General features: G+C 37.6%; 1 protein-coding gene across 1 annotated transcript in view; it reads right to left on the bottom strand.

Annotated features, from left to right (window-relative positions):
• Positions 1–6: 6 nt before the first annotated feature.
• The window catches only part of NCKAP5 (NCK associated protein 5), a 369,416-nt gene continuing 357,230 nt past the window's right edge, over positions 7–12,192 (bottom strand). Inside the window, exon 20 of the mRNA XM_018072435.3 lies at positions 7–1,610. Within this exon, the coding sequence (XP_017927924.1) occupies positions 1,329–1,610 (282 nt within the window). The 3' untranslated portion in view covers positions 7–1,328. The remainder of the gene's footprint in view (positions 1,611–12,192) is intronic.

Genomic DNA, 12,192 nt, shown 5'->3' with positions numbered 1-12,192 from the left:
TTATTTACAAAAGATGTTTCAATGAAAATTTCTTCTAGAAGTCGAAAAAGACGATGCAATTTTATGGTGGAAATGACTTAAAATATAACAAATTGCACAAAATATTAACACTGATCATATAATATTTCAAAGATTAACAGGCATATGCTAAAGAAACTATAGAGTCTAGAAATACCCCAAATATATCTAGTTTACAATTGCTGTACAAAAAGCAGTTATAAATACTTCACGGCTAGAAAAAATACACAGAACCTTTGAAATAGACTTTCCCTTACATATAAACAACCTCTGTAGAAAAAACAAATAACACCCAAAACAGGCCCTGCTCCTAGATATGTTTGAACTAGTACTGGTTAGCACCAACATATTTTTGTACTGTGTCACAAACAGGAGTTGTTTCAGTTTTTAAAAAATAATTTTAGTATTTAGAATTTAATTAAGACCAAACAGAGACTACAAAAGATAACACGGTATGGTACATTCATAATTTGATGGCAAATGAGTACAGAGGAGGTGGAAATTGAAAAACTATGTTGCAGTCAGAAGCACAGGGCGGTTTATGTAGTTCTCATTCCTACAAGACTCCCGTTTGTGTCAGCAGTGAATTGCTTTGACCCTGATCTCTCAAACAGTTATGTGCATGACTGATGAAGCCAATGCCAGCAGTATCAAGACTTTTAATCTATTCATTTTCTTGCCATGTCAAAAGTCAAAACCCTTTTGAAATAAGACACCTGTTGTGAAGTTGTAATAACTGAAATGCATGCCTCCCTAGATCACCTGTATGGAATTGCACTAAAAGTAAAAAATAAAACATTTTGTAAAACAGAGCCCGTGAAAGTTTATTGCAGACAGTCTGGCAGGCTCAGGTTTATGGTAACGCAGTGTTTCTACATACAGTCTTAAGACTAGAACAATTATAAATCTTTTTTAAAAAATCTACTAACTTTTCTTGTTAATATTAACACCAATTTCTTTAAGTTAGTAATATGCCATTACAGGAGCATAGCACCAATGTAATATTTATTGCTGTCGTGTATCCCTACAAATATATTTTCCCAAGGTATTTACAACTGTACAAATATTCACAAAAGTGCAAAATTAAGACTTTATTCTGTGTAAGCGCTCGCTGTGTTCAGCGTTGAGTCCCACGTGCCACCATGCCGCCTCCCTGCCTTATTGCTGTGTGGTGGGAAGTCAGAACACCCTGCCATGAGTGCCACGATCCAGAGGGGGAATTTTCAGCAATTGTCTCTTTTCCCCCCCTCACTCCTTGCTCGCCTTCAGGTCCATTGTGTGCCGCGCTCACAGCCCACTGGGAAGTGTCTCTACACGTCGTTGGAGCCTTGGCTGGCACAAGAGGAAAAGCTATCATACAGGGAATCACTCAAGGATTCCAAATTGTCCACTTCGTGCTGACCCGAGCTATTTAAGGAAGCTTCTTCTTTCTTCCCATTTTCTTCCCTTTGTCCTTCAACCTTGTTCAGACAGTTCTTCTCTTTTTCTAATAAAAGCACGTTATTGCTGTTAAATTTATTGAGAGACTCCAGGGACATTTTAGATACTCTGTTCTGGGAATCTTCTTTTGTTTCTTCAGTTTGCTTCAATTTCTGTAATAAGTGAGGGAAATATTAGAAACATATTTCTTATAAAAATAAAGTTATCCTGTTGTACACCATTAATTACCATCTTTCCAAAGTTCACAGGGTGAAAGGAAATAGACTCTTAGACACTTAAATATCTGTTATGATTAAATAGAACATTAGAGTCCATTTTAGGATAAATCAGAACTTTAATGATTCTGCTGAGACAAATAGGACTCCATTTACGTAACAGTTAAGTGCTATTAATGTCATAAGTAGCAGATCCCGGCTATGCACATGTTAAACTTCTCCAGCATCCTCACAGTAATTTACATTTTCTCCTGTACAAATACTTCGGGGGGCATGTTTAAACAGGTATTTGTTTAAGTAGAGTTTAAAAAAAAAAAAAAAGTGCAGAGGAGAAAAAAAACATTTTCCATAAATCAAAGATGCGAATGAAACTTGCTAGGGAATAACCTCACATTTTGCATGTGCAAGGCTATTGATTTTCACAGACCCAAACCCTCTCTAACAGACAAGAAAGCAGCAAGACAGGAAATTATACTGAACTGGGCCAATCCCCACAGACCAGAATCAATCAGATATTGGCCAGGCCTACTCGGTGAGGTGGTGCAATTCTGTGGGAACACCGGACAATGTATTAGCACATTATATTAAAAACGCACAGTAGGATTGTACCAGAGCAATTTTATCCCTTTGTTAGCTACTGGTATTTGCAATCAGAGCCCTGACCAAGGAATCATTAGGGAGCTGTGTAGGGAGCAGCTCAATAAAAATGACCTGCTGTTCATATACAGGGTGTTTCAAAATCTGAGTAACTGACTCCTCTCACAGATAATATTAGCACAGAAATACGGGATAGCATTCAACATTTTACAATCAACATTCAATAACCTCTTGGACAGATAAGATTCAAGGATTCTGAGATAAGCCATCAGAGTGCAAAGCCATTCCTCATTTTTGGTAGGGCCATCAGATGTCAAAGACTGAATCAGTAAATTACTGTAAATCCAAGACATTAATATTTTGTTTTAGATAGAAAATGAAATGGCATTTTAAGCACACTGAAAACATAGCTTGGGCAGAAGTATGGATGCTGTGGATCATTACATACACAGTTGTAAAGGATCATTAGAATTTTTTGAAGAATTCAAGTTCCAAGTCAGTCAAATGTTGTGCATGCTGTGCTGTTTCTCCTTAGAAATCTTGGGCAAGAGAAAGACAATTTGTTACATAGTTTGATTGCTTGTTTTTATGGCTAGTTAGCTAAAAATTGAAATGCCAGTCCAATGACTGTTTATGCTCTGATCTTGTCATATTTCATAAGGTGACCATGCATGGATTAGATTAGTATTTTTAGCAAATGTTTCAAGCAGACTTAAGCAAAGCAACAGGAGACCCTAAAGTCTTAGTAAATGAAAATTTTCTGTTTGGTTCATTAATTAATCTTCAGTCTAAAAGGTTTTAGGGCATGTTATGCTGGATTCTGATTTTAGATGACAGTTCAAACCAAGGTTTTCAATATCTGTAATTATAATGTTTTCTGAGATAGAGGAATATAACCCTTGGTAATAGGAATGAACACAAATTTGGGACCCTTCAATAGAAATTTTTCAGAATTTCAGCTTAAAACGTTCTTCCCTTTGCCCTCATTTAAAATACTGAAAGAGTTGTTTCACTTTTCTGTAGGTCAGATGAGAAAATTCTCAGCCATGGCATCAATAACATGTTAGCACCTTTTGCTCTTCAGAATACAAACCTAAAGTATTTTATTATATGACAGACTAAATGACATTTCTTTGTCTGTATTTTTCCCACTTCACAGCTTCCTTTGGATAAATTGGATGTGACCACTTAGCACAGACTTGGGGCTGCAGGACTCAATACTGGTGTTAGTAAGGTCTGTGATAAAACTCCTATTGATTCAAATGGAGACAATTTTGACTCCTGGGCAGGAGGAGCACAGACTCCTGGAGAATTTGCAGTACAGAGCAGTCTGGGTGAAGCAACAATAAAAGTAGGATTTTGGCTATCCTACCAAAGGATAGATTTACACCACATGAAAGACAGGGCTGAATTCATTGGTATATTCTGCATATATGTATCCATAGTTTTTTATACCCCACAAGCACAACCTAGACTACAATCCTACTTTAATCACACCCTAGGTTCTCATTTAATATAAAGATAACAGTTTATAAAATATTTTAGAGAAACTGCAGAGAATAAAATATTCTCTACAAATTCTAAGCAAAATCATTGTGTCAAATGAAACTGAAGGGAACTGAAGCCCATCAGTGAAACCTACTGGCAAAAGGTACACAGTGTAGTGAACAGTATATCTACAATACATCAAGAATTAAAGTTGTAGCAAAATTTATTACTAAAACAAGAAACAATTCAGAAATAAGTTATGGATATTTTTTGGACATACAGGTGTCCTTTTTAGATGTCTTATTGCCCAGTTACATCCTTTTGTAAAAAACCCTCAAACGTTTCCTTTCTGTAACTCATAGAAGAAAACTCATTCACAGCCTGAGGTTCATGAGCAAAAATAAAGAAAAATTTAAGCAGAGATAATGTAAGAATCTGCATAATCAATAAATCACTTTCTCACACAATAACACAATTATCTACATTCCTAGAGTTGAAAAGTCACTAGTAATGTCTGTAACCTTGGTGTGTCAGAACAAATGTTAACCCAAGTTAAAAATTTTTCTGTAGTTACTATAGATACGATTTGTAAGAAATTACCAAAGTGTTTATTTAGATTCATCCTTATTTACACTTCCTATTTTTCATGGCAGTCACAGAAGTTGCTAGATGAATCAAAAGGCAAAACCAAAGCAACTCTTATTTAAATTTTTTGATAAGTTTTGTATGTGGTTATGTAGTATCTTTAGTTTTGTTCATATCAATTTATTACTGACTTCAGCAGAGTCAGAGGTATAAAAAAGAACAAGGGTTAGCCCAGAGATGTTAATATCATGCATTTTAAAGTAATTACTTCATTAATACATTTGAGAGTTGCACTAATGTGAATCAGTAGCTGCTTCTGCAGACAGGAGGAACATTAGGCAGCAGATCAGGTGTGGTTTATATCCATGAGAAATGGGTGATATTTGGTAACAGTGTAGAGAGCACCTAACCTCTGGGTCATGGTTCCAGTCAAATCTTTCCTATATTAGTAGGGACTTTCTGCTGACTATTCTGCATCTGTTCTTTGAGTAAGGTGACTGCTGCATTTGGTGTGGACACTATATGTTTTCCTAAGTATTAACTTCAGGGAAAAGACAAAAACATGTAGTCAGAGATTTTGGTTTAAGTAAAAAAAAAAAAAGAAAAAAGAAAAAAGAAAAAAAAATCAACCCAAAACCAGCTCAGTGCAGACAAGAGTAACAGCACTGGCCCATCACCCTAAAGCAGATCAATGGATAGCTTTATCTACTTATACTAAGTTTATTTTTTAATAGAAAGTCTGCACCTTTATGGCCTTAGGGCATGGGAAGCATTTGTTGTTCGACTCCACGGTGTACGTGGAGAGCTTCCCACAGCTGGAATTCCTTAACTTGTGAGTGTGGCATGCCTTATATCACCTGAGAGCAGTGACCAGTTGTCAGAAGAGGAGAAACTTCATCTGACATAATACAGACATTCATCACGAGTCACATCACTTTGAAATAAACTCTTGAGTCATGAATCAGAATAATGTTTCCTCATTGGCAACATCCTAAAGGGAATAACTAAAACCCATTAGTGATGTAATAAAATCTGGCATGTCACTTCAAGCACAGCAAATTAGGAAAACAAAACTAGCCTGCAGTTACACTGATACATTATAAATAGGTGTTATTTCTACATTAATACATCAAATTAGGTTTTCTGTAAACTTTAAAAATGAGAGATTACATGCGGGTAGAATGCCTTTCCAGTGCTGTGTGATCAAGGACCAGTCACAGCTGCAGCTGTTCTGAATGGCACAAGGACTCTGCAGGTGTAATAGGAAGGAGCAGGGAAGGATGGGCTGGTTCACAGGCACAAAGGATCCCACAATCGTGTGCAGGAAGGAGAGCAATAGCAAGGCCATTTCTTCTATGTGGTAACATGCAGCAGCTCTGACTGTCTTGGGGTCAGGCTACACTTCTAAGGCACACCAGAGCCCAGAATCAGCAATGAACCATTCTGCAGCATAAATGTATTTTCCAGCTGTCTAAGTTTAGTTAACCAGCACTTTAAAGGGCTCAGAATCAGTTACACAAAAGAACAAAATGAACTTTATCTACGTCTCTCATGCATTGGGCAATTTAGTTTTTAGATTAACAAAAGAGCAAGAAGAGCATTGCTTCAAGTGAAGTATAACTGCAAAATGCTATTGGGTAAAAACAATGAAATTGCTAAGAGAATTAAATATAGATCAACAAAATCGATACTTAATTGTATAATACAACATCTTTCATTTCAGTTCTCATCTCTAATAGAAGATACAAAGTATGTTCTCTTTTTTGCCTTTTTAGTTATTACTCATAACTTTATTGTGAAGGAAAGCAATTTTCTGGATTTTTACCTTTTAAAAATTGCTCGTTACTTTGTTTGCATATGCTCACAGTAAACTTGATCCCACTGAGCCACTATTTCTCATTTTAAATTCAGAGTTTTACCAATTTAGATATCCTCTACTCCTATAACTGCTTTGTATTTGTGACACAATGGGCCTAAGTGGGATATGCTGTTGCAGCATTACACAAGTTGCTCATACATAACCTGTTTAGTAGGACAATTTTAATACGTTCACGGCTTCTTGTAAAACAGATGCACCTAGATACAGAGCAGTATTCTGATCAGACATACACTGGTCTAATCAGAAGTAACTTCTCACTGAATTCAGTGGTGTTACATGACCATTTGCAGTGAAGGTGTAACGTGAAAAGGGTTGGGTTTGAACTGCTAGGGAGTAGCTGTCTGTCATCTAGCCAGGACAGAATGCCAGGTAGGCTCTCCGTGGAAAATGAACAATCTCCGGATCTCATTTAACATCAGGTGGACAGGTAACACTCTGCAGTGAAAATAGTTGTACAGTCACATTCAAGAAACTACAAAGGTGAAAGCTGTAACTCCATGACCTCTGCTGAGCTAAAAATGTGATGTTTGAACTTCTTTCTCTTTGACACATAACCTTAAATAGTAAGGTAAGCCTGCCTCTCCCTTGTATATTGTCAGAAGCTTTCATCTATTTTTTGGACTGACAGTAAAATAATTTCTGAAATAATGAATCATTCTTCTTTTTTCCATTTGAGCAGAAATACCATGATTATTTTGCTATAGCAGACAATGACATTCTCAGAAACACACAATCAGATTTTCATGATAAACAATAAGTGCTAGTTTCTTTTCTGGGAAAAAATGCATTGATAGGAAGCATTTTTAAGTTCATTAGTCTGTTCAGCAGTTGACAGAAAAGCCATATATACATAGCTATGTATCATCCCCTGGTGGCATTATGGGTAATATAACAATGAGAACTGTATTTCAGTTCTCCTGTATTTCAGAATTTAACAATCTACAAATACATTTAAGTATCACAAGGACAGCATTCCTGATGATCCTGGATTGCAAATAAATTACCTTAGAGGAAATAAAGCTGATTAGCATGACCATTGTATGATTGATAAGTGCAGATATGGACAAGAACTGGTATTGCTTAATGAACAGGTGACTGCGGAGTTGAGACTTACATTGCCTACAGCTCAAATTCTTGCCTGGTTTTGGAGATAAAACATAGTTTAGTGATTGGGCCTTAATTTTCATAACATGATGAGGTGACTCAGTACCTTCAGCATTCTAAAGCCAAGAATATCATCTTCATAATTTACAAAGTATATAAATATTTCTTGACATGACGAGATTGACCGTATCAGTTTATACCAATGCTCTTTGAACTTTTGCATAATTTAATTAAACCAGGATGTTGAGGTCCCAGTTGCCAGAACAGGTAAGTTTATCTTTTCACCTTCTGCTCAGTTATGAACTGAATGGCACAAATGTGGTTGTTTTCTCATAGTGCCTCAGAATGGCCACTGGCTGCATCAACTCTGCATGGACAAAGTTTACTTAAAAAGCAGTAAAAACCTATAATTCTAAGTGGCAATACCTTGGGAAACGATCACAATGCTGGTGCTCAGTCAAGTGTGTTGAGGAGATTCATTAAAAAGAAAAGCAATTAAACACCAGTACTTTCTCCAGAAGGCAAAGTAGAGCCTCACTCTATTCACATTGGCAGAATCACCAATTTTGCTTCTCACAGAGGGAATCTACCCACTAAAAGCAATGCTTAGTGCAATCAGAGGCTCACCACAAGGCATTAAGGAAGAAATATCCATAGTGAGAAATGAAGCTGATACTCAGTTTTTAGAACCTGATGGACTGAAAATGAACAAGACACATATAGGATACACTTCTCAAAAGATCCTTTTAGCTTTACTTGTAGAGAGAGCTAAATAGCAAAATTGTTCTGATTTTCTAGTGATTGAAAAAAATTGCAGTAAAAAAAAAAAGTCATACTGAAAGATAAGATTGGTTACAAAGTTATTGAACTCGACTTAACCATTTGAAGCTCACTACTATTCCCTGACAGAACTATGTGGAAGGTTATGTTGCCAGTGATAACCAAATGGTACTGGAACTACGCAGTCCTAAGTAACTTCACTGTTTCAGTCTTCATCAGATTGTTTCACCTCACAGCATTTAAATATACAGCAGTTTGTCCTACTGAACGAAAGTAGTTATCCTTACCTTGAAGAAAGTGTGGCTCATGGTTTCAATAAAGCTCATGGCTTTATATAAAAAAGGGAGCTACAATTTTATCCTGGACTAGAGGGTTTGATGATTTTTTCCTTAATTGGGATAATTACTCAGAACTGAACTAGGAAGGGGATAAAAGTACAGTTTTTTAAAAAAATCTAATAGCAAATGCAGTTCTTACAGAGACAGATTCTATCCCCCATTTGACTGAAGGAAAAAAATCCTCTCAAATTCAGTAAATGCAGGATTGTACTCATACAATACATAATTTCACTGACATTTTCAGTAATTAGAGTAATTTTTGTGTATCACTGAACTGTTCTCAGTCTACTGTTCTTAAGTATTAGCTATGTTCTTACCTGTCTTCATCTTCCACCCTTGGCTTTTTCTGAACATGACAATTTATTTTGGTAATTACGAAGACTCTTATCCTCTTGCTCTCTAGTGATGTCTCATCTCCTGGCCTGCAATGTTTGAATGTCAGTCACCCAGCATACTGATGGAAAACAGAATTGCACTTCAAGACCGTACTGCGAATGGTAATTGGCAGTAGGTAATGATTTTCCTCACTAGTAATCCTCTCTTTTGTGTATTGGACTAGATTCATAGCATGTGACTATCCAAGGTACATCAGCTGGCCTGAGGGCAAAAAGAACAGAAGCAGCGGATAAAGAACCATGGAATAATAGAATTGTTTAGGTTGGAAAAGGCTTTTGAGATCATTGATTCCGACTGTTGAAGTAGCAAGGTTATGTAGCAGGACCAAGAGCAAATCAGCAGTATGAAGAAACCATGTAGAAATAATTCTCCCAGCTATGAATTCTGGCTTGTTGTATGCAATGAGGGCTAGAGGGGAGTTCAAAGAGCATGAAGCTCTGCTGGAAGACCTGCAGAGGAAGGGAAGGGAAGGGAACGACCCTTCTTACAAGTTTTAAAGATGATTCATGGAGGTAGTTTAAACAAAGGAGTGAGCTCCACAACAAATAGTTTTTTTTCATTTTTAGCCTCTGAGGAGGACAGCTGAGAAGAGATAACCAATGTTTCCAGGCCCATCAGTCCACCCCTTCATGACTGCATGCTCAGCCACCATGGACAGAGCCTCCATGTTTGCCTACATGATAACACACATCAGAATGAAACATCTGCTGAGCTCCCACAGAAGAGAAATTATACAGAGGTCATAATTTTAAAATTTGGAAGCAGGGGCTTCTTCATTTTTAAAAAATTCTGAATTAGCATGCTTAAACACCAGCCCAACAACATAGCTTGTTTTAGGAGCCTGAAGTTGTCATTTCCCTTTCCGCTACAGATCTTAATCAACTCTCTACATATCAGAGGTTTTTTACGTCTAATGATTCTAACCAAAACCCATTGCCCTTTCTTTTCCCTTCTGTGACACCTGGCACTAATGAAACCCACCAGGTGTGCCCTCCTCTGCACCTTCCCTGAGTGAGGGTTAGGGGCTGTTCCTGGGCAATCCTGCCACATGTTGCACTGGTAAGTGCCCCCGGAGGCAGCAGAGGAAGAGGCTGTAGCCCAGGTTACCTTCCCAGTAAATTTGTAGCAGCCTGAACTAGGTGCATACTGTTTTCTGGCACTGTGCAATGAGACTAGAAAGGTTCCTTTGCAATCAGAGAAAATTGTGACAGGATAGATGCAAATAATGATGCTGGTTCCATGGCTGCACTTGCCACTTCTCCAGCTGACGTTATCAGCTGCACAGTTTTCAGTACTGATTCAAGCAAAGCATGAATTGCAGAACAGAAACCTATGTTTTAAGTTCATCTGCCATCAAATCCGACATAACAGTACAGTTATTTACATGTACTTTCTAAATTTATGCAAACAATTTATCTCTGCTGTGGGGAAGAATATTTTAGGGACAGCAGCACAACACACACAAAAATCCGAGCGAGAGTTTCAGATATAGGCTGCAGAACCAAATTAAAGTAGAAGGATAAATCCTCTCTTGCAATTTTTAGTTCATTTCAGTACAGCAAGTTGTATCAATAAAAAGCCTATAGTATAAGTCAGCCAGAAAATAAATGCTATGAAGGATGTTCCATTTTATGTCGTTTGAATTTGATTAGTGATTGGTCTTGGCGGTTAAACCACATGGGAACAGTAATCAAGGTTTCTCTACTGCAGTTCTGTAACAACTGGAAAACACTGTTGGCTCATGTCCTATTCCATGATGGGATATTAACCTAAAATCTAATTAATCTATGAATGAATTACATTTCTAGAAACATACTATATTATAATCAATTTTAAGTGAGTTCCTAACAGAAGATAAGATGAAGAAAAAGCTGTAAAATTACCAGAGGCTGATAAATTCTGTTTACTATGACTGATGATTTTTATGGAGGATAATTTTACAATCCATCAAACTTTTGTCAGTTCAAGACTCATGCTGCCAAACGTATGCAGTAAATTAATTTTTAAATTTACATATTTATTAAAAATCTTATTGAAAACAGCAGGAAGTAAGCCTTGTTTGAATAATAAAATAACTTGTTATTCTACTGGAAAGAAAACAAAAAACCTCTAACCTTCTATTAAGATGATTTTATAGCAAGGCAATAATTATAAACAACTACATGAATTAGTTAACCAAACACTGCATTAAATAGCCAACCCAAAATTAATCAATAATTTAAAAAAAACAACCCAAAAACTGTTGGAAGATAATCAGGAAAAAAATGCAATTTAAAACCTAAGAAATTCATGGCTGGGTTTCAGATGTGCTTGAGGACATGTTTGCTAACTCAGGCCTGTTGGCAGGATCTCCTGGATTCCTGGTGAAAGCGTGGGGAGCTGCAGGTGTCTGCCTGCATGGCTCCCCCACTCAAAGTGCCGAAGAGGATTGGGCTGTTATAGCAATACTCTCGTGCACGTGGCCACAGGAACGTGCCCACTGTGATGTGCTGCTGGCTCAGAAATTCAGTCTGTGACCCAAGTCTGTGCCTGTTCTCACAGAACTTAAGTCCACTGTAAAGAAAGAGTTACAGCTGAACCCTGGGCACCTCCTGCTAAAACCTGAACCACAAGTATAGAAACAGATGCTGAACAAGGAGATAAACAGAGCCAACAAGGGAACAGAGACCACGGCACATACTAGCATGTGGCATAACCCATGAGAAGAGCAAGAACGACTTCCCCACCATTTATACAAGGAAGGACAAAGTGGGTCAAAATGGTGGAACTGGGAAGTGTTTTGGTATGATCTGAGGCAAGCAAGGCACCTCAGAATCCAGCTGAGCAGAGTTCTTGGCTGTGTCCACTTGCAAGGCCTGATTTCAGTGTTACCCATCAGTTGCCTTACAAAGATCACTTTTGATGTATTACTCCATTGGTGTCATTCCTGTGCTGTCCATGTCCCACAGACATGCTCCTGGTATCAAAAAAGCACCACAGACAGGTCTCATATCCTCTTTGTTCCCTTGCCTGGTCTCATCTCCACAATTGCTGCAGTTTTCTGCAACAATTTCTCTCTGCAGTTTTCTCCCAACCACTGGGGCCACTCTTAAAATACACGCTTTGTGTGTACAAAATGCATAAACCATCATGGCTGCATCCATGAGAAATAAGACTTGATACCTTGATAACTATGTTTCACCCCTCAGACCTCTCACATGTCTCATGAGTGAGCAGGGGGGAGGAACAGCCCTTCTCATTTGATTTATGGCTTATGGAGTACCTGGTCTATGTTCAAACCCTGCAGTATGCCTGGTACCTGAAAGAATCCATGTTGTTTGGGGTGTCCAGCATGGTGACCAGGAGAAAGCAC

Source organism: Manacus vitellinus, unplaced genomic scaffold (genome assembly GCF_001715985.3).
Source record: "Manacus vitellinus isolate BGI_N305 unplaced genomic scaffold, ASM171598v3 scaffold_22_pilon, whole genome shotgun sequence".
In the NCBI taxonomy this organism is placed as follows: domain Eukaryota; kingdom Metazoa; phylum Chordata; class Aves; order Passeriformes; family Pipridae; genus Manacus; species Manacus vitellinus.
Note: the sequence above shows the minus strand (reverse complement) of the source record. Positions and strands in the feature narration are given on the sequence as shown.